This window comes from Perca fluviatilis, chromosome 3 (genome assembly GCF_010015445.1).
Source record: "Perca fluviatilis chromosome 3, GENO_Pfluv_1.0, whole genome shotgun sequence".
NCBI classification, from domain to species: Eukaryota; Metazoa; Chordata; class Actinopteri; order Perciformes; family Percidae; genus Perca; species Perca fluviatilis.
The window spans coordinates 41,678,991-41,701,675 of NC_053114.1; the positions used below are offsets into that span (position 1 = coordinate 41,678,991).

A 22,685-nucleotide genomic window follows, 5' to 3' on the forward strand; every position below is an offset into this window, starting at 1 on the left:
ATTACCCCAAACTGTAGGTTTACATCAGAAATGTCGGTAATAGGCCTGCACGACCAAACATAGATTTATTTTGGCACCTATAGCACATTGCGCATCACCACAAGCCTGTAAACATAGAGGCTTCAATGAATAAAGAAAATAAAGTACATACTGGCCATTTAACATGACATATAACACATTGACCTAAACATGGCCCTGATACAGGCTCTATCTAAACTCCTTGAACATGTCTTTACATAATTAAAACATGTTAATGTCAATGTCAAATGCTTTCAATAAATTAATTGAAGGAGAAAAAAAAAAGTCATTTAAAAATTAAATCGTGAACAGGGATGAATCAAGATCAGGATTTTATAACGATTTATCGTGCAGGCCTAGTTAGTAATAATCCCACATTGCACAGGAAAAACTGTTTATTTGATTACAGTGACTGGAAATTTTGACTAATAATTTAATTCATGTTGCTGTGTTTTTTAGCAATTTGCACAATATTGAGTACAATGTTATAACCAAAACTACGGGGGGGGGAGACAGGTTGTGTGAAGCCAGACTCACCTTGGTATACGTATTCATAATGTATACTTGGCCAACACTAGTGACAAGTCAGGCTGGTCTCATGAACCATTCGTAGGTATAGCTACGAAAAGTAAAGCTCTGTAATAAGTATGTATTCCACGTCTTTATTTCTGTATTCAGCACAATAACTGCAGCTGTATAAGACAGCGAAGAACCGCATAGGGAGTAGGGTGAGGGTGGATAGTTGGGTCATAAAACACAGGGCTTTCAAGCAGGGGAGCGGAGTTTATGTCCCGGAAGAAGTTAAGGGATAACACTTTCACCCAGGAAACAAATGTTCGTGTCCCGGGAGTAGCCTACCACTTAAAGGAATACGCCACCATTTGTTGAAATAGTTCTTATCACGGTCTCCCTGGCTGTAGATAGGTGGGCCAACGCATTTTTTGTCTCAGTGCAAGTAATTAGGTTGTTTTTTTGTCTTTTGTTGACTCACTTTTACTCACAACATGCTAACCGGCAACATAGAATTCCATTCACTATGCTATGCTAACTAGCGGCGGCGCTGCCGGTGTTGCACCGGACTAAAACGATGCATGCACAAAAAATGCGTTGGCCCACCTATCTACAGCTAGAGGAGACCCCACCTATCTACAACTAGGGGAGACCCCACCTATCTACAGCTAGGGGAGACCCCACCTATCTACAGCTAGAGGAGACCCCACCTATCTACAACTAGGGGAGACCCCACCTATCTACAGCTAGGGGAGACCGTGATAAGCCCTATTTAAAAAATAAATAAAAATAAGCCCTATTTCAACAAACGCTGGCGTATCCCTTTAAGGGGGCTGGCATTTTAATCCAAACTACAATCTTTTTTTTCTAATCTTAACTAGCCGTTTTGGTGTCTCAACTCAAAGTCAACTCTCGTCGCTGCATGATAGTCACCTTTTCTCAGCTGAATGTAACTGTAAAGACCACTAAACTTAACAGGTGGTCATGTGACCGGCCTTTACCCTAATTTCGTAGGATATTATACGAATTGTTGTGCATAAGTGTTTGTGCGATATACAAACCCGTTCATGAGAATGCGTTGGACAGGTTTATGTTTTGAAATATTGTATGAAGTTATTACCTTGGACACTAGTCTTCTGAAGATACTCACAGTAGAAAGTAAATACGTTTTGGATCCTTGAATGTATTCTTGAGGTTTGGGCAGTTAGCCAGTCATCCTGGTCTGCTGGGACCTCCCTGCTGAAGGCTGGCGTCTCCAAAAAAAGTGACAAGAAAACAAAGCTCAGTTTCATTCTCCGACCGGAGTTTCCCCTGTGACCCCCCCTGCTGTCAGCCCTCCTGCTCCTGGCCTCCCTTCTCTTTTTCTGAGCTGGTATTCCCACGGTCCCGCTCCTCACTAGGCTCCGCGCTCTGGCTCTCCTGCCCGCCGTCGGGCTCTCTCAGCGGGGCCGCCGGGTCTCTGACAACCCCCTCCATATCCAGCTCCTCCTCCGTCTCCTCCTCCACCCGGCCTACAGTGTCCGGGATAATCTCCACCTCGATGTCAGACGAGTCCTCGATCTCCTTGAACCACACCGTCTTCTGGCCCTCTTTCCTCCTCTGCTTGGCCAGGATGGACCTCCGGCTGTACTCGTCCCCGTCGCCTCTCCCCCTGCGGGACGGCCTCACCGAGGGGCTCCCCTTGGGGACGTGGTTGGTGTAGACGCCGCAGGAGGAGCAGTGGCGGCTCCGTCTCTCCATGGGGATGACCCGGCCTCGTGCCTGGGGGAAGGTGCTCCGTCTGGGGAGAACGTTGGTCCAGCGTCTGCCACCCCCGCGGCTCGGGTCGCCCTCGTTCTGGAAGCCGTCGTTGGTATACTGCAGGGAGTCCCTGTGGCCGGGCCGCGGCTGGTCCGACTTCAGGCAGGGGCCCAGGCACTACAGGCAGGAGAGAGAGGCCCCTCATTAAAACAGCAGTTAATGAAGCATTGAGAATATTGAGGCATTGTTCAAAGTTACAGATGCCACCGTGCTTCCCCGAGAGTGAGCTAGGTTCATTTGTTCTGCTTTAACACAGGGCCCTTCTGTGAATTTCAGCTGATAAATATTCATCAAAGCGGCACAGGAGGAGCGCTGCACATGCAGAGTCTGTGTCTGACGCCCAAACCATCACAGTATGGAGGTGCCTTTGTAACGCACTGAGAACTAAGGCTTCAAAAAAGCGGCACAAAACATTAATAGTTTCAAAGGAAAACAATGTTTATATTTGACAGGCTATTGTCAGTGTTTCTTTTACAAAGTCAGAGAGTGGAATTTAAGTTCCTTTCACTTTCAAGACTTTCTTCGCTTTTACCAACGTCAAAGTAATCTTTTTACTTTCATAACTGCATATACCTTACAGTAAAACCAACCAACTAAACTACTTTAATCCAATAATGTTTAATTAAAACTTCATTTTATTTAACTTTTATTTAAACAGGAAGTTTTGAGTCACGTTATGTCTTTTAACGAGAGAAATCGATACCACTTTAATGTTTATATGTTATGTAAGGAGCTGGTGTCTGGAGGCGCTTAGCTTAGCATACATGCTGCAAATTAACAGATAGCTTAGCTCTGTCCAAAGTTAAAAAATATGTCTTACAATAATTAGCATGTTAAATCTCATTTGTTGAGGCCGGGTTGGTTCAGTGGGTAGAGCAGGCACACATAAACATAGAGGTTTATGCCTCGACTCAGAGGTCCAGACTTGTGACAATTTCCTGCATGTCTTCCCCCCCCCTTTCTCACCTAGCTGTCCTATCCATTAAAGGCAGAAAAGCCCAAAAAATAATCTTAGCAATTATATTTTACCCATACACAAAAATATATACGCATAACATTATTTTTTAATTATAGGGGGAGATGCTGCACAGACGTCATATAAATAGTTATTCATCAAGAAAACGTTATAGCACGTAAACACAAATTGTCCTATACCCATTTCTGTTTGTGTTTAGATTGAGCAAATAAGATACAATGTGTTAATTATGGATTTTTTTTTTTTACTTTGGACAGAGCCAGGCTGTCTTTATGCTAAGCTAAGCTAATCAACTTGACACCAGCTCCATACATACAGCACAGACATTAGAGTGGTAATGATCTTTTCATCTCTTCAACTCTTGGTCACTAAAGCAAATAAGCAGATTTTTCAAAATCTGTCTTGGTCTCAAGGTCTCTCTTCTAAAGGAGATACTATGTCTTCAGACTTCCTGGGTCAATAAAGGTTGAATTAAATGAAAATAAAGAAAGTATTTAATGGAGCTATTATTAATTGAATAAAATACTTTGAAATTGGTAAAAGCAAAGAAAGTTACTTTTGTAAACTTTGCACAATAGCCTATGAAATAAAAATATTGTTTTCTATTCTAAACATACAAATTTGAGAGTGATATCGATCTCCTGATTCAACTTATCAGCTATACCACCAAAATGTTTTCCTTAGTATTCCTTTAATATGGGAACATACAGAGTCAACAATCAACCACATATAAAACATTAAAAATAGGACCTTTAATACACACAAAAAGTAAATAAAACTAAACTCTTTCCTGTTTAAAACATACTTCAAGAAGCATTTATGGTGTTAAAATGCCTGATGTGATGCAACATCTCAAATAAAGTTTTTATGTTACAGCTAAAAACACTTCAGAGATGAAGGATACTGACTGACCTCACATATTTTGTCCACGCTGGCATTTCCCTTCCACAAGCGGGAAATCAAGAAGCCAATCACAATGAGGCAGAGGACCAGCAGGGCCGCCATGACCAGACCCAGAAGCGCCATGTCGCCCGGACGGTAGCCGACGTTTGAGGGGGACGGGGTGGCCACGGCTGCAAAGGGAGGACAGGTGAACGACTCAGGATTACACCTGCCGAATCTAACAATGATACTGATGCTGCGTTCCAGACACAATTTTTAGCCCGTAAGTTCAAGTCACGACTCACAACTTGGCAGCGTTCCAGGCAAACGTTCGCTAGCGGCTACCTAACGTTGACGTTAGCTAGCGCTAGCTGATACTAGCGATTTCTAGTCGGCAACATATTTTGGGCTTCATTTAATAAACATAACCTGTAGTAGTACACGATCGTATGTGTATTGTTTTGATTACAATGTGCGGAATTACTTTACGTTGCCTATTTATGTCTATTTATTTCTATTTCTCACCGTTAATCACCGGCGTCTGTACAGCATCCACAGGGGTCGCCATTGTTGTTTATGTGTGTGTGAGACGTCCAAAACTGTAACTGGGACTACAACGATCTGGTACCAGTTCACGGGTAGTAAGTTACGGGTTTGACTGCCGTTCCAGGACACTTTCACCGGTAGAAGGTCGTGAAAACACGGGTTACGGGTTGCCTGGAACGCAGCATTAGGTCACTACATAGACACCAAATACAGTATACTGCAAATGCATTTTTATAGGTGCTTTATTCACAACAATATACGGCACTTAAACAGCAATGCCTGAGAACAATGCTCACCCAAGTAGAATATTTATACATTTTACTTTGTACAAACTTCTAAGGTCTGAAAACCAGAAATCTCTTGACATTCTTTTTTTTATTTGAGAGCTCACAAAGACGATTGCTGTATATGCCACCATTATTTATAAATGACATGGAGCATGTCAGCACTTTATTTTAAGGGCCACAAACATGATGAAATAGTGAAGACGTAATGTTTAGTTATTCATGATTTCTACAGTTCAGTTTCTTTATCCTGTAACTTTAACAACTGATTTACTTATGAAGATATGAACATCATTAAAAATCTGAAATCGTGATGATTGAAATACCTTAATTGATGCATTAATTAACGTATTGTTCCTGCTTTTAGTCATGCATGAGATACTATTAATTCTTGTACATTACTGATTGTTAATGAAGTACTACATGAATGAAATCATGCTTTTTCATGCATGAAGAAACAATTGTACTTGAGTAAATGTACTTAGTTACTTTCCACCCATGTCAATCAGTATGACGGAGGGATGTTTTACCTGGTATGACCTGAACAGAGAGGGCAGCTGTTCCAAACTCCCCCGTTGTCGTGTCCACGGCTCTGAGCTGCATTTAGGAAAAAGCAATTTTACAGCTTCAAAAAACTGCAAGAATTTTTACTGTGCTTGGTTTTTAGAAACGTTGTCACATCCATCACCTGAAGCGCGAAGGACTCCGTCTTAACGACTCTCTTCAGGATCACAAAACCGTCCGAGGTGACGTTGACGTAGCTGCTGTACTGGACCTCATACTTCACATCTGGATTCGCACCCTGAAATACACACACACAAACAAACACACACACAAATAAAATGCACAAAAGACACTGGATTTAAGGTACTATCATTTTGTTGTTTTCGGGCAAAAACCTTGTATGTCCTATACCGTTGCTTTTCAGGAAATTAGCTATTTTTCTCAAAAGCCAAAAATCACCTTGTAATTGTTTAAACATTTGTAAAACCCACAAACAGACATAAAGGGTGACCAATGTTGATTTCTGTAAAAAAAAATTAAATGATGACCTGGAGATACAAGGTTTCTGCCAAACAGCAGCGATATGCCATTTAAAGCTGCATTTAGTGATTTCTGGCCACTAGGGGGCAGACAGAAACACAGCCCTGATGTACCAGTGACTTATTCATTTGCTTTAGCTAATTAGTTAGAGCTGACTAAATTCTATTAGCGGCGTTGGAAACAAAACAAGGACATTTGAAAGCTAAAACCTCAGTAGAGCTGCAGAGTTTGGTGTTAGTTTTGACCCTGTTGCATTACACGTGCGTCATTTTGATGCCTTTGAATGCAGATTCAAACAAGCTGATACGCTGAACTTGTTAGCAATCAAGACTGTCCTCTCCCGAAAAACGCCCAAATAAGTCGTTCTTTCAAGCAGGAAGTACGTCTCATAGTTTCTTTTTATAGTGGCATCGCCTTCTAGTGGCCGTAGTCATTATAACGGGAGCAAAGTAGGAAGTAAGGGGACAAAATATAAGAGTGCCAAACAAACACTTCACCCAGGAGACTGGGTGAAAGTCGTAAAGCCTAGTTTGTAAAGAAAAGTAAATGGCAAGTTTATTTTTTTTTTTACTTTACAGAACAAACGGAACAATCTGAGTTAAATCACATTCTGCGTCACATGAGTAACCGAAAGTAAAGGAACGTCTGATTTGAACCCAAACCATGATCTTTTTCTAAACTTAAAGCTTTAGTGCGTAACTTTTTGATATTAATGAACATCCGTTACATTTAAGCCATTGTGGAATGAGTTGCTACAAAGCTAATTAAGACTATCAGCTCCACACAACTCTCTCTGTATTTCTCAGTATGGCTGTGTTCAGAAGATTGTGGCGTCTGGCTCGAGTGAAGATAATGACCTCTTCTGAAGAGTCCATCATGTTTTTTTAATCCTCCGTATCCTCCTTGGCTACTAGCAACTGTGTGGAGGAGGGGTGGGGGTGGTGCACCGTCACGGAAGACTTGTATCATGTGGACGCACTGACAGTTTTGTTGTCATTACTTACTTACAAACTACGCACTATAGCTTTAAGTAGTTTTTCTGGCTAAACAAACATTAACCTATTTAAAACTGTGACGGTTACATTCTCAGGTATATATGAGGACAGAAAATGCTTTTGCATTAGAGGGTAGGAATAAACAACCTGTTTTGTCGTATGGTTTGAGTACTTTAGCAAACAGTTGCTTATTTCCACATCCAGCAGTTACATACAACATGACCATTCATTAGAAGTCTTTGTGTTTGTGTCGACCTGATGAATGTCAGTCCAATATTATCTCTCTTTTAGCTCTATGTTTGGTCCGCACCATCTCGTGAGAGAAATATCTGTCTGTCCAGCTGCTAAATGCTCCACTACGTTTTCAGAGATGTGCACTCGAGTCATTGTGACTTGGCCTCGAGTCGACTCTGTGAAGACTACATTTGTCAGGGAGGTTAAACACTCACAGCGGCGAAGTCCTCGTCCTGAGCTCGGACCCTGAAGGGCCGGTTGGTGCTTCGGTCTCGGAGGATCATGCTCTCAGGGATCGAGTTGCTGTAGATAAATCCTTCGTATCGCTCCCTCTCAAAGCGAGGAGGGTTCCTGCTCTTCTTCATCACGTTGATGGTCACCTGCGTCACCGCAAACTGATCCCTGTTGGTCACCTGTGACGCCTGATGGAGAGGCCAGGAGAGGACGACAAGTGAGTCACACCACAGCCATTTCAAATGTTTTGCAGTAACTACTGTATTAGTTCAATTTGTTAGTTGTTTTGTTCCATCCAAATCACCACAGAACTACAGGCCAAAAGAGATTATTTTACCAGAACAGTGAGAGTTATTGGGCCGACAATATCAGCAGCCTTAGCCATGGAGATGTTTCCTGTTTCCTCATCAATCTGGAAAATATTTCCCTCATTCCCTGATGATGAAGGAAAACACCATAAGTAACAAACATCAGTAAATCAACACATCATTCAGAAGGACCTCGTAAGCTAAAACTGATTCAGTCTAACCCAACAGCCCTGCAATAAATCACCCCTTCATGAAGGTTATTTTTTCATTTTATTTAACCTTTATTTATACAGGTAATCTCACTGAGACACAGGGGCTCATTCTCGATAGAGATCCGTTTGGCTTGATGGTGTTTTAATCCCCCAACGTCGACTTCAAGGCAGCGCTGCGACCGTCGACTTCAAGGCATCTAACCCTAACCTTAACCCTAACCATTGCCTAATCCTAGTGCTGCCTGGAAGACGACGTTGGGGGCTTATAACACCAAACACCACCTGTTTGGGACAACACACAACATCAGTTATAGACAGACAAACAGATTACAATAGTATTAACAAGATTTACCAAATAGTATATACAATATTTAAACGAAAGTGCCAAGTAGACTTAAAACACTCAACACATTCCAAAGATGTTTTTTCCAGTGCCCTAAAAATGAGTTTAAAACCCCCTAGTGGGATCTAGCTGGACAGCTTTAGATACTGCTGCAGTCTTATAACCTGAGTTATCTTCAGCTTTAAGAATAATATGCATGGAACATTAATTTGAACGATATTTTGAATGTTATTGGTCCTTGCGACCGTTTGAATTTTACAAGAATTGGGGGAATAAATTCTCGTTACACTTAACTTGAAGGTATCTACATAAGAGTGACATGAGACTGTCATGAACGTGTCATAAACATTATAAACAAGTCATAAACGTTTATGACATAACGCTTCTTTTAGTAAGTGTCATTCGGTTTTTGACATGACAAGTTAGGGTTAGAGTTTACATGCAGCCAATAACCCGTTCAAAACCGGAATATTAGCAATAACCCGGTCGCGCACGGCCATGTAAACACCGGCAAAAACCCGAATATGCTCATATTCTGGTTTTTAAAAACCCGAATATGCTACCTGGGTTACCCCTTTTCTAACCCGAAATTTTGGTCATGTAAACGCGTATCGGCATATCCCCATCAAAAGGAACATTGATTTGTGTTCTGCGCATGTTCTATTCGCAAGGAATCTTGGTCTTTTGAGTAGAGGAACTTCTTATATGCACCAGAAAACATAGTTATAATAATAATTATATACTATAATAATATAGTTATATATATGTCAATGCAGAAAACCTGCGTGCAGTATACCGGAAGTAAACAAGAAGTAGAGGTAAACATGGCGAGACGCAGCACAGCACCACACTTTTGGAGCGAGGAGGAAACCAATTTCTTTATTAGTGTGGTGAAAACCATGAATAAATGTCTTTTAACCCGACCATAACCCGAATATTGACAGCTTGTAAATGTAGTCAGTGTCATGTCACTCTTATGTAGATACCTTCAAGTAGAGTGTTACCTAAATTCTTCCTAAGTATTTCTCCACATCCACAACTAAATAAGCAACCATTAAGGTTTAAGGTTAGAGGAGGAGGCCTCGGGGAAGACCCAGGGCTAGGTGGAAGGATTATATCTCCACCCTGGCCTGGGAACGCCTCGGGATCCCCCAGTCAGAGCTGGTTACTGTTCAAACCTCTGAGGATTCTGTAGCTGATCTGCTCGCTCCGGTTCTTGTCTCCGTCCTTGGCGAACACTGGACCGGGCTCCAGCACCAACGGCCCGTCCTGTGGATTAAAACAATCACACAGTTCGCATTCATTCATACCAAGACTTTTTTTTCTCACAGGGAGGCCTGAAATAGCAAAAACATCTGATGAGCCTTCAACATGCGTCGACTCGGGAGAAGTTAGAGAGGAAGTGACAGTTTTCACAGTTTCATCAACACCTCTCTCCACTGAGTAGGAGTATGAGAATAGCTTCCATCTGCCAACTGACTGAATAATCAACATGTGGTATGACTAATGTTATATTAATGGACACTGATGAGATTTTAACTTTCTCACTAGAGACAAAAAAAGAGAGACAAAAAGTAATCGGTTTATCGAGCAGTTGTCAACTATTAAAGTAATCGGCAACTATTTTGAAAAATCGATTAATCGATTTGAGTCATTTCTTTATGAAAAAAGGTAAAACTTCTCTCATTCCAGCTTGTTAAATGTGAATATTTTCTAGTTTCTTCTCTCCTCTGTGACAGTAAACTGAGTATCTTTGAGTTGTGGACAAAACAAGACATTTGAGGACGTCATCTTGGGCTTTTTGGGAAACACTGATCCACATTTATCACCACTTTCTGACATTTTATAGACCAAACAACTAATCGATTAATTGAGAAAACACAGATTAACAGACGATGAAAATAATTGTTAGTTGCAGCCCTATATCTCACAGAGACCAAAACTAATGGTGCATTCAGGTGCTCCTGGACAAATTGTAAAGTCAATTGTCAAGTTAATCAACGATAAGTTTCCTTCAAAAGGTAAACACCAACAATAACTTAAAGGGAGAGGAACATTTTTTGGAGTTTCCTTTTCGCCTGAACTGCATGTGTTTAAAGGTGCTGTGAGGTGAAATATTATAATTCCAAATCCAGGTCAACTCAGATGCTCACCTCCTTCTCAGCCTGTTATGATTTGACACTTAAAAATAAAATTGAATTAAAATATAATTGGAAGCGGGAGATGTGGGAGATTGGCCGGAGAATTGGAGCAGCGGGGGCGGTATCACATTCACTTTATCACACCGTTGTGACAGATGAGTCAGGAGGCAAAGCTCTCGCTCTACCGGTCAGGTTTTCTTCCTACCCTCACCTACGGTCATGAAGGCTGGAGGTCATGACCGTAAGAACGAGATCCAGGGTACAAGCGGCCAACATGGGTTTCCTCAGGAGGGAGGCTGGCGTCTCCCTTAGAGATAGGGTGAAGAGCTCAATCATCCGTGAGGAGCTCGGAGTAGAGCCGCTGCTCCTTCGCGTTGAAAGGAGCCAGTTGAGGTGGTTTGGGTGTTTGGTAAAGATGCCCCCTGGGCGCCTCCCTAGGGAGGTGTTCCAGGCACGTCCAGCTGGGAGGAGGCCTTGGGGAAGACCCAGGACTAGATGGAGGGATTATATCTCCACCCTGGCCTGGGAACGCCTCGGGATCCCCCAGTCAGAGCTGATTAATGTGGTTCGGGAAAGGGAAGATTGGGGTCCCCTGCTGGAGCTGCTGCCCCGCGACCTGACCCCGGATAAGCGGATGATGATGTATAAAATATAATTAAAATAAATTTGGCGTCTTCAAAGACACCTGGTCCCCACTTCTAACGTTTCTAAATTCAGCAAAAATATAACTACAAGCCGTGTATATTACCAGACATATTCCTCCCTCCTCCATTATGTAATACCCCGCCCTCCCTAGTACTTTTACATTATTTATATAATTTAATTATTCTAATTTCCCCTTTTTTCCCTTTTTTTTTTCTTGTCTTCTTTTCTCTTCTTTTTTTCCTTTTCATTATTTCTCCCTTACAGTTATCACTTTACTCATACACACATACACACACTAGCAACACCATCCACACTTAAATTTCAAAAGGTAAACACCAACAACAACTTAAAGGGAGAGGAACATTTTTGGGAGTTTCCTTTTCACCTGAACTGCATGTGTTTACATGTGCTGCGAGGTGAAATATTATGAATTCAAATCCAGTAAATGACAAAAGTCAGATGCTCACCTCCTTCTCGGTGAGGTTGACTTTGCCTCTGTAGCCGGTGCTCACACACAGTTTGGCGATTCCCAAGTTGGTCCTCAAACAAGGCTGAAACCACGGAGGCCGGTTGTCAACGTCCTTGACGTGCACCGTGATGGTGGCCACGGATGTGAAGAAGGGCTCGTCGGAGGCCGAACCCTCCAGCGTGTCCTGGAACACGTGACACATATTCACAGGTCAAAGGTCAGAGATGAGAAGGAAGTTGTTTTTGTTTTTTTATGAATGATGACTGTACCTGCACGTGGAGAACCAGAGAGATCTTCTGAACAACATCGTAGTCCAGGATGCTTTTTACAATTATCTTTGGAGTGTTGATGTTTTCTAGGCGGAAATATTTGTCCTGGTTTAACAAAGAGACAAGAAAGACACAATGACGTTAATAATAATTAACTACATTTAGCAGCATCCTTTAAAATTAAGGTACAAAGTGATTTACATGAAAAAAATAAGCGAGATTAAAACATTTCAGTTAAATAAAATCAGGAAAATAACATACAGAAAAGGAGATGGAATAAAATTACACCACCATAAATTTTTTTTTTAATAAAAGTAAAATAGGAAATAAAACTCTTTCTTAAATATAGGCTTAGAGAGGTGAGAAGGATTTGGGACATCTGACAGGACAGGAGGGATGTAAGTCACGTTTTTTTTATGGGACATAGATTAGAAGTAAGAAAGTAAGAAAACACACCTTCTCATTCAATGCGTTTCCTTTTTATTTTCATGACTATTTACATTGTAGATTCTCACTGAAGGCATCAAAACTATGAATGAACACATATGGAATTATGTACTTAACAAAAAAGTGTGAAATAACTGAAAACATGTCTTATATTTTAGATTCGTCAAAGTAGCCACCCTTTGCTTTTTTATTAATAAGGGAAAAACTTCCACTAATTAACCCTGACAAAGCACACCTGTGAAGGTAAAACCATTTCAGGTGACTACCTCATGAAGCTCATTGAGAGAACACCAAGGGTTTGCAGAGTCATCAAAAAAAGCAAAGGGTGGCTACTTTGAAGAATCTAAAATATAAAAAAGTTTTCAGTTATTTTATGCGTTAAGCACATAATTCATATGGAATTATGTGCTTAACAGGTAGTGTTCATTCATAGTTTTGATGCCTTCAGTGAGAATCTACAATGTAAATAGTCATGAAAATAAAGAAACACATTGAATGAGAAGGTGTGTCCAAACTTTTGGCCTGTACTGTATAATATGTTTGTTTGTTTATGTATGCACCTTTCACCAAGGCAAATTCCACATAGGTGTAATTTATTGTGGCAATAAATCCTTTTCTGATTCTGATTCTGAGTGTGTGTGTGTGTGTGTGTGTGTGTGTGTGTGTGTGTGTGTGTGTGTGTGTGTGTGTGTGTGTGTCTTATTTATCTTAATCCTTATCTTACTTTCCTTTAATACCTTATGCTTCCTTAAATACCTCACTTACTTATGCCACTGTGTGCAAATTTGGGTTTTGCTTGTTTTAGTAAGTATTATCAGCAAAATGTACTTAAAGTACTTAAAGTAAAAGTACTTATTGTGCAGTATAATGTCCCCCATCAATGTTTTCCTATTATATCTGATGTTTCTGGATTAATATTCCTGCTGCATTAATGTGTATGTTGCATTTTACTGCTGTATATTTTTAAGGTTGTGCTCATTTTAACTCCTTTAAATACTGTTGGGTAGTTTAATCTACAGCAATGCATCATGGTCTAGAAGATCATCATATGTTTGTATGCGGCTGTCCTGTGAGAACCACGTATCTCTAAAAATGGTGTCAGAAACACAGCCCTGTTTTCAGCTTTGTGACGATGCATTTCCCAGCTGATCCCAGAGACTTGATTTAGCTTAAGAAGGAGGAGAACTTTCTCAACACATAAAGCAGCACGTCATCCTTCAGTTTATCACAAACATTCAACATTAACACATCTGGAGACACATGGTTTCTACCGGACAGGAAGAGGGTGAAAAACTGTCATCTGAAAAGTTAAAGCTGTCAGACAAATGTAGTGAAGTGAAAAATACAATATGTACCTATGAGATGTAGTGGAGTAGAAGTAGAAAGGGAAATACTGAAGTAAAGTACCTCAAATTTGTACATAAGTACTTGAGTAAATGTACCTTTTAACATTCCAGCACTACCTAAAGTTAATATAAAAGGAATATTTAACTTTTTTGTCAAATGTCATTTATGTTTAGTAAGTTGAATTCTCCCCCAATAGATAAACAAACTACTTTTAGATTTTTCCGAAATATCTTTTTCTCTAAAACAGTGTTTCTCAAACTTTTTCAGACCAAGGACCACTTACCCAACAAAAGAAAACTCACAGACCACCTAGCTGCCAACATTTTCTCAAAAACAGTAGGCCTTCTACTTCAACAGTACATTACAAATCAGTTTTTTTTACAAATAGCTGACTCACTCTTTGTCCCAATGAATATAATGGTGCTGCTTATGCTGAGAATGCAGTAACCGTGAACTTTATTCCTGCGTAATTCCTTCAAATGTCAAGCTGATCATTTGTGATGTAAATTGGAGGTATTGACGAAAAAACGGTTTGCTTCATTGCTGAAGTCCGACAAGACAGAAAACAACAGCCGATTCAAATAATAATTTACATATGACTTTTTTTGATATTGAAAACCACCCATGCTCCACATCTTTAGTATTTGGAGTCGCTTGCAGACAGTTTAGGAAACACTGTTTAAAATTTTAAAGTAGGTGTGTGGAACACTTATGTGCGCGTATTAGGCGGGGGTTTAGGGGTCCTCCCTCAAAAAAAACGCTAATGCAATTTCACATAATTTTGGACTACTATTATCACCATATCTGTGTCTAAAATGTTGGAAAAGCTAGAAGCAGATGATAAATAAATAACACTCAAAAAGCTTAAAGGTCCCATGACATACTGCTTTTTGGATGCTTTTATATAGACCTTAGTGGTCCCCTAATACTGTATCTGAAGTATCTTTTATATAGACCTTAGTGGTCCCCTAATACTGTATCTGAAGTCTCTTTTATATAGACCTTAGTGGTCCCCTAATACTGTATCTGAAGTATCTTTTATATAGACCTTAGTGGTCCCCTAATACTGTATCTGACGTCTCTTTTATATAGACCTTAGTGGTCCCCTAATACTGTATCTGAAGTCTCTTTTATATAGACCTTAGTGGTCCCCTAATACTGTATCTGAAGTCTCTTTTATATAGACCTTAGTGGTCTCCTAATACTGTATCTGAAGTCTCTTTCCTGAAATTCAGCCTTGGTGCAGAATTACAGCCACTAGAGCCAGTCCCACAATGAGCTTTCCTTATGACGTGCCATTTCTGTGTCTGTGTCTTCAGCTATTGAGGAGGGGGAGAAGAGGGGGGGGAGGGACCTCATAAGGAGGACATTCCAGATCGGCCCATCTGAGCTTTCATTTTCTCAAAGGCAGAGCAGGATACCCAGGGCTCGGTTTACATCTATCACCATTTCTAGCCACTGGGGGACCATAGGCAGGCTGGGGGAACTCATATTAATGTTAAAAAACCTCATAAACTGAAATTTTCAACCCATGGGACTTTTAAAGACAAAACTTACTACAAACTACTACAACTACAATCATTAGATCTTAGAAAATATTTTAGTTACATTAATTCAGCTTAGGTGGTGCCCAAAACAGCTTGGGTGCTGCCCCTTAACCTTATAATGGTAGGTAAAACCGTGAAAACATAATTTACCAAATCTACTCGTGGACCACCACGGGTCGCTACTCTTTGAGGAATACTGCTCTGAAATAATAAAAACCAGTGAGTCCAGCATCACGACATGGTTACGTTAGTATTGGTCTTACTGTTGCAGGCTCTAAGCGATAATACAGCGGCTCTGAATCAATATCCGATGCTTCTATCAGTCCCACGCTGGAGTTGACAGGAAGGAGCTGCAGGAGACAAAACTCAGAGTCAACACATTTTCGTTTTGTCCCGGTAATAAAATCCGGTCTGAGTGATCAGATCAGGAGTGGACAATTCTAAGTACAGGTGAAAACGCACCCATGCAGGACGCATTGAGATCCGACCACTTAGACCACATTTGGAAAAGGTCTGGGCCACATATGGCCCATACTAGTCTCGCACTGCCAGACCTTCCTCCACAGCGCTGCAGAGGAAAATTTGTGTCATGCTGTTGCCTGGAAAAGGCAGCCGCCGGTAGACAATAACCTTATTTTTAGTTTCATAAAACAGGGTTTTTATTTCCTATATGTTCTTCACAATAAAAGTCCCAGGTTATTTTGTTATTAAAGGACAATTCCGGCGCAAAATGAACCTAGGGGTTAATAACATATGTGTACCGAGTTGACCGTTCTCTGGGATATGTTTTCATGCTAATCGAATGTTTCTCCAGCTTTAAACAAGCTACCGCAAACGGGTGGTTAGCTGCTAACGCTACCTTTCGGGGCAGATGGTAAATCGCTATTTCTATACCACTACCAAGGCTCAAAATAGCACCACACTTCAACGATAGCATAATGAGGGTCCCTACATGTAAACCAAAGCATTGAGAACTTTGTAAGTGCTTCGGTTTTCATGACTGTTTTCATGACTGTTTTCCAAGATGGCGCCTGCATGTAAACATGAATAATCTAGATTATAAAGACAGTAGCATTCATGTTTACATGTGCGCGGCCATCTTGGCAAACAGTCATGACCGGTCGAACGACGAACGCCGTGCAACCAGTAACCTAGCTCAAACACAGCGTTCATGATTTGACTGCTCATGACTGTTTTCCAAGATGGCGCCCGCCCGCATGTAAACATGAGCCTTGTTAGTGGTATAAAATAGCGATTTACCATTTGCCCCGAAAGGTAGCATTAGCAGCTAGCTAACCATCCATTTGCGGTATTTAGAGACACATTAGATTAGCATGAAAACAGGTCCCAGAGAACGGTCGACTCGGTACACACGTTATTAACCCCTAGGTTCATTTTGCGCCGAAATTGTCCTTTAAAAGCTTTTATTATGAGGCAGCAAAATCAGGAAAATACATGAAACACCAGCAACACTCACCTCATTCACTTCCAGTACGTAGTGGCTTTGTGCAAAATTTGGAGGGTTATCGTTCACGTTTTCAACCAGAACTTCAACAGACTCGCTCACCTTGAAGGGAAGAAGCGACCGAATCAACAGAAACAAACACACAAACAAACAAAAGTGTCTTGACCTTCTCACCGCTGTTTAAAATCCATTTTCTTGGTTCACTAGATAATGATTGGCTTCTTAGTTGACATGCTTTGTTGTGAAATTGTGTTGGTTTCACTCACAGATTTGGAGCCATCTCTGCTGCACTGCACCCACACCACCAGAGCTGCACTGTGGAACGACTGACAAAAACACACAGCACTTTTAATATTACTTTACTTTAACTTCATTTAAACACAAGTACGGATGATAGTTACATTGCCATAACTACGTAAATTAGTGGCCAAGGACTTCTCTTGCAGGTCATTACATTTCCATCGATACATGATCAAATACAGTCTTTGGTTGATTTGGTATCATTTTAAAGTTACAGGGATATTTGAACCCTTCATGCTGTTACTACCCGGTTAATTTAAAGGTCCCACATTAAGCAGCTTCAACTTGTCTTCTATTTATAGTGATGTTAAGTACAGATACTTAGTTAAGGTGTTGGTTCATTTTCATTTTGTTTGAGTTGCTCAAATCACATCCTTCTAAAGTCTCTCATCATTTCTTCACCCAGTTTCAGACTATCTTCAGGAAGTGCATCACAAACTGAACTGGGCCCTGATTGGCTCCCCTCACTGAAGAATCCCTGAAATCTGTCCAATCAGGTCAGTTAAAATTATTGAAAGTTTTCTTTAGTATTCTCAAAAACAAAGTATTCTCAAAAACAAAATACGGTATGGTATGGTATAAAAACAGTACATGAAAAGTGGATGCCCCGAAAAAAAAAATGCAACAAAAAAAATGCTAAAATGCAACCAAAAAACCGCTGCATCCAGATTCTTCTTGCATTGTTTTTTATTTGCAACGCATTTAGTATTTGGTTGTGTTGTGTGTATTTGCAGCACGTTTATGTATTTGGTTGTGTTGTGTGTATTTGCAGCGCGTTTATGTATTTGGTTATGTTGTGTGTATTTGCAGCGTGTTTGCTGAATGCTGCGCATGTGTTGTCAAATTAATGAAGATGTTTTTCTTTTTGCATCAATTCTTTTTTCGGGATTTGTGTGCTTTTCTTTTTGCATCGTTTTATATTTGCAGTGCGTTTGTGTATTTGGTTGTGTTGTGTGTATTTGCAGCGCATTTGCTGAATGCTGCACGTGTTGTCAAATTAATGAAGTTGTCTATTTGCATGTGTTTTCTTAAGTTGTGGGGCGTTTGCCCCTGTCGGCCACCGTACCTTCCTATTTCCCAGAGGCGTGAACAATGTTTGCATTGCATACTAACCTTATGGGATAGGAATGATTGTTCCAGGTATTAGTCAAACCCTCAGGCGTAACCAGGGAGTTATTATTTCAAAAAACTTTAGATTTCGATTGTATAACGAATTAAAATACAAACTAATGTTTGAAAAACATGTTATTTTGCAAGTGACCATGGTGTAAGCGGGTCAATGTAAAAAAAATACGAGGTGTCCATTGTCAGGTATTAATGAACTTCGGCAGACGTTGCGCGTTGGACGGTTCACGCCTCGCCGTCATCCATTGATACCTGACAATGGACACTTCGTTGGGCTTTAACCCAGTTAACCCTAGTTAATCTGTCCGTCTCAAAAAGGCCATTTTAGTGTCAGAATGTTCTGGACATATGTGGCTTGTGAAAAATAGATACAAATTTTACTTTGGTGACTATGGGGGCGAAAGAATCGCTCATAATCTGTGTTCACGTTCACTTCTCCCATTGGGGTCAATACGATCGGGACCTGCCGCTAGTCTCCTAAAGAGGCGTGGCCGTGGCGGAGCCCACGTGACGTAGAATCAGCTGATATTAGTTTATTGATATATGAGTATTGTTGTATATTTTGACCGAAAAGCGACAAGACATTGCAGCACAGAAACTGTAAAATGTTCCACTCACAGCACATTTCTTGTCACAAACTTAAGGGATCTTTATCAAAATGTTTGCTCAATGGAAACAACTATCAGCTGATAGTTTCAAACTCCGGCTGTGATCACCTCATAGTCGAGTCCTTTCTTTACCATCAGGGCGTTCCCTTTCAGGTAGAACAGGTCTTCAGGGTTCACGGTGACCGTCAGCATCACATCACTACCGGAGAGGATTTTTACCACCTGGATGTCGGCCGTGTTGTTTTCTGGGACCGCCACGGGGCCCGGAGGAACCGTGCAGACTAGGAGGGGGGGAGAGGCAACGGATAAATCAGGTTTTAGAGAGTAGAGTGAGAATCAGCATCAACATCAGGCCTGCAACATTAAGTCTAGGAGATTTTAATCAGATAAAATGAAGATTTGTGGGAGGAAAAACAGGATTAATCATCTAGAGATGACGATCTACAGTACATGCAGATATGATTATTATAAGTTTGTTTAGTTAGTGCACTTTACCTGTAGTGTAGTGTCTTCGGGTCAAATTTGACCCATTTTCAAAATTTCTATTTTAGAAATATGGATATCTTTTTAACTACCTAATTTTATTTACCCCAAAATAACACAGATGGATGATTCCATACAACGCACTTCTCAAGTACAACAAGAGATCGGATCTCTACTTTCAAGTTTCAATGTTTTAGCATTTGAAAACGAAATTGAAATGTTTTTCGAAACAGTATCCTCTCTGAACGTTGACATATAAAAGTCTGTGATGATCCTTCTTTTAATATTAGTCTAAATTAATTCATAAATTCTGCTTTTCTAACTCAAGAATTAGGTATAATTTCATATAAATGAGGTTTATTGACCATGAATTCCAAAAATAAGTGTAAAACTAGTAATAACTTGGTGTTTGTGGTGTGTATAGGCTACATGGTAGTGAAAAGAAGCATTCAACAGCAAAAAACCCCGCCAAAAACATTGAAAATAGTGTCCAAAAAAAAAGGGACAAAAACGTCAGAAAAAGTGTTGATTTTCAACACTTTTTTGACTCAGGTCCTCCTGGTTTTGACCCGGGAGGACCTGCGTGCATGGTCCAATGGAAGACAACACAAGGGTAAACATGGGCTGCAATGGGAAATTGGGCTCACTGATTTCAGTATTTTTCAATACTTTCCACCACTTGGATTTCTTAGGACATTTTAAATGTTATAGAGGATAATTTTATGATACTAGATCAGTTGAAAGAATTTCATGTTGCATAATGCCTGTACTATTTACCTAATCACACACACTAACTGTACACTGGTGGAAGTATACAGTAAGTGGCCTACATTTACTCAAGTGCTGTAGCTAAGTACTTGTAGTTTACTTGAGTATTTTCTTTCCATCCCACTTTCTACTTCTGCTCCACTACATGTATCTGATAAGTTAGCTTTAGTTACTTTGATTCTTGAGCAAAACAGTAAAACATTATATCTAACTTTGAAACTAAACTAAGTGCTAAGTGCATGGTGGGATGAACCTGTTTATAAATGTCAACCTGTACTAACATCTTGCTGCTTCCTGCTGTTGCTCTGCATGGCTTCTTGAGAATGTTTATTTTGTGAGCTGTTTCTGTCTTTTTTTATGGCATCTTGTTGTCTTCTGTATGTAGATGTTAAAGGTGCTGTAGATAGGATTGTGAAGATCCAGGACTTAGCCAAAACATTTGAACATTGACAACTTCTCAGTCCCTCCCCCGTTTCCGCTAAAGCCCAAAACGGTCTACAAAGCCCCTCCCCCCACAAGGGAGAATGAATGCGTGTGCATGAGCAGTGATTAACACGCAGTTAGACACCCCCTGATTGGTGCATCTGAAAAGGGAGCGGTGGATTTCTGCAAATCACACTACAGGCTGTAGGTGGAGCCAGAGCAGAGGAGCCGGATTTTTTTTAATTTTTTAATGACCTGCTTCATGTAGTTCTATTGGAACATAGGGTCAGTCTCAGCAAATATGACAGAAAGTTAGTTTTATAAGGCTTACCTACTGCACCTTTAACCTTTAGCCCACTAATGTGTGGCCATTTCCTGTTGCTCTGATCTCAAAGCATTTCGCCAAAGGACTACAGTTGAAAAATAGCCGGCTGGCTAACACTGGCACCTTTACAGAAATGTTGTTGATTGTGTGTTGTCCTAAATAAATAAAAGAGCCCGATATAGGCTATGTAATAAAACACAACCTGCCACTTGATATTGTACTTAAAGGGATAGTTCAACATTTTGAGAAACATTCACTTTCTGGTGGAGAGTTACAGACACTTCATGTCTGTACAGTGCAGCAGTGGAAGAAGTATTCAGATCCCTTACTTAAGTAAAAGTACTAATACCACACTGTAAAAAATACTCTGTTACAAGTAAAAGTATGTCGGTATCATCAAAAATAAAGTATTAAAAGTAAAAGTACTCAACGCAGAAAAATCCTCATATTTTTGAAACTGGAAATGATGCAAACTGTTCTGTGTGTAATCAGCTAATCATTACAGCTGGATTTGTAGGCCATTATATTGTTGGGTAGTTTAATGTGTTTTGTGTGCAAAAAATGTAACTTGTAAAGTAACTAGTAACTAGAGCTGCCAGATGAATGTAGTGCAGTAAAAAGTACAATATTTCTCTCTGAAATGTAGCAGAGTAGAAGTAGAAATTGGCATGAAAAGAAAAGACTCAAGTAAAGTACAAGTACCTCAACATTTGTTCTTAAGTACAGTACTGGAGTAAATGTAATCATGACTCAAAGTTGTGTGAAGTAAACCTAAATTAACGGCGACACGTCTGTATTTTCTATGTTTTTAAAGCATTAGTTCCCAACATGGGGGTCCGGAACCCTTAATGGGCCCCAAAATCAGACCAGATGATAAAATAGATAAGAAAGAAAAAATCAAAGTCCATTTTCTGTGTAATTTCATGTTTTTTTTGTGGTGACATACTGAATTCTTTGACGCCTTCAGGCCTCTAAAAATCCTTTGGAAAAGGAAAACATCTCTTTTCATTATGGGTCACAAGTAGACATAGGGTCCCTAAAGGTTGGGAACCCCTGCTTTAGAGGAGCAAAAATTAAAATCATCATCTGTCTTTTTCACTGGCTCTCAGTTATATATCGTTATATATGTGGGCGTTAAGCCCTATATGTTTGTTTAAGCTGCACAATAACCTAATCCAAACCTGCTGATAAGTCAAATATTTAGGGTTTATGTCAAGTCTGAATGTGATTATTTCATTGGTCTGCTATGTTGTTCTTTATATGAGTTTCTTTCATGCTGTACTGAAATCAAATCCCACAACTTAAGTTGTGTGACGTAAACATAAATTAACCCTTTGAGAGGCTTCTATTTTTCTAAAGCATTGGATCCCAACCTGGGGGTCAGAAACTCCCCCCAATGGGCCACAAGATCTGATCTGAAAGGGGGGTGGGGGCTCACCAAATGATTAAAGGAATATGAAAAAAAAGTATTTCAGTTGCACAGAGTTCATTTCCTTTCACTTTTGTGTAATGTCTGCGTTTTTCTGGTGAAATACTGATTCCTTTGACCTCTTTAGGTCTCTAAAAATCATTATGAGGGACCACAAGTAGACATAGTGTCCCTAAAGGCTTTAAAGGAGCAAAACAAATTGAAAACGTCAACTGTTTATGTCTCCCTGGCTCTCAGCAGCCTCATCAACATCCACATCTCTCCGTGCCCTCGACAGCGACAGATGACACCCTGCACAGAAATCAGAGCTCTACTCACGTCTTTCAGCCGGACAAACTGTACAAAAGCAGACGACGACGACGGCGACGCATCCGAGGAGAACGTTCGCAGGTTTGCTCTTCGATTTCAGTTCCATGTCCTGATTTGAGACGCACTAAACAAATGAAGTCCCAGAGGAGGATGAGGAGCCCGTGGTACCAGCTGGTACTCGTCCACATAATGCCCCGTC

The 22,685-nt window shown here is 40.4% G+C and overlaps 1 protein-coding gene across 1 annotated transcript; it reads right to left on the bottom strand.

Moving 5' to 3' along the window:
* Nucleotides 1-1,282: 1,282 nt before the first annotated feature.
* cdhr5a (cadherin-related family member 5a) lies at nucleotides 1,283-22,685 on the bottom strand. Its single transcript, XM_039795317.1, has 14 exons — nucleotides 22,496-22,685; nucleotides 18,858-19,030; nucleotides 16,983-17,042; nucleotides 16,729-16,818; nucleotides 15,515-15,601; nucleotides 11,911-12,015; nucleotides 11,640-11,825; nucleotides 9,565-9,655; nucleotides 7,861-7,958; nucleotides 7,505-7,711; nucleotides 5,705-5,818; nucleotides 5,547-5,613; nucleotides 4,217-4,377; nucleotides 1,283-2,445 (listed from the first exon to the last, which is right to left on the bottom strand). Exons 1-14 carry the CDS (start codon nucleotides 22,590-22,592, stop codon nucleotides 1,858-1,860), a joined length of 2,124 nt encoding a protein of 707 aa, XP_039651251.1. The 5' UTR covers nucleotides 22,593-22,685; the 3' UTR covers nucleotides 1,283-1,857.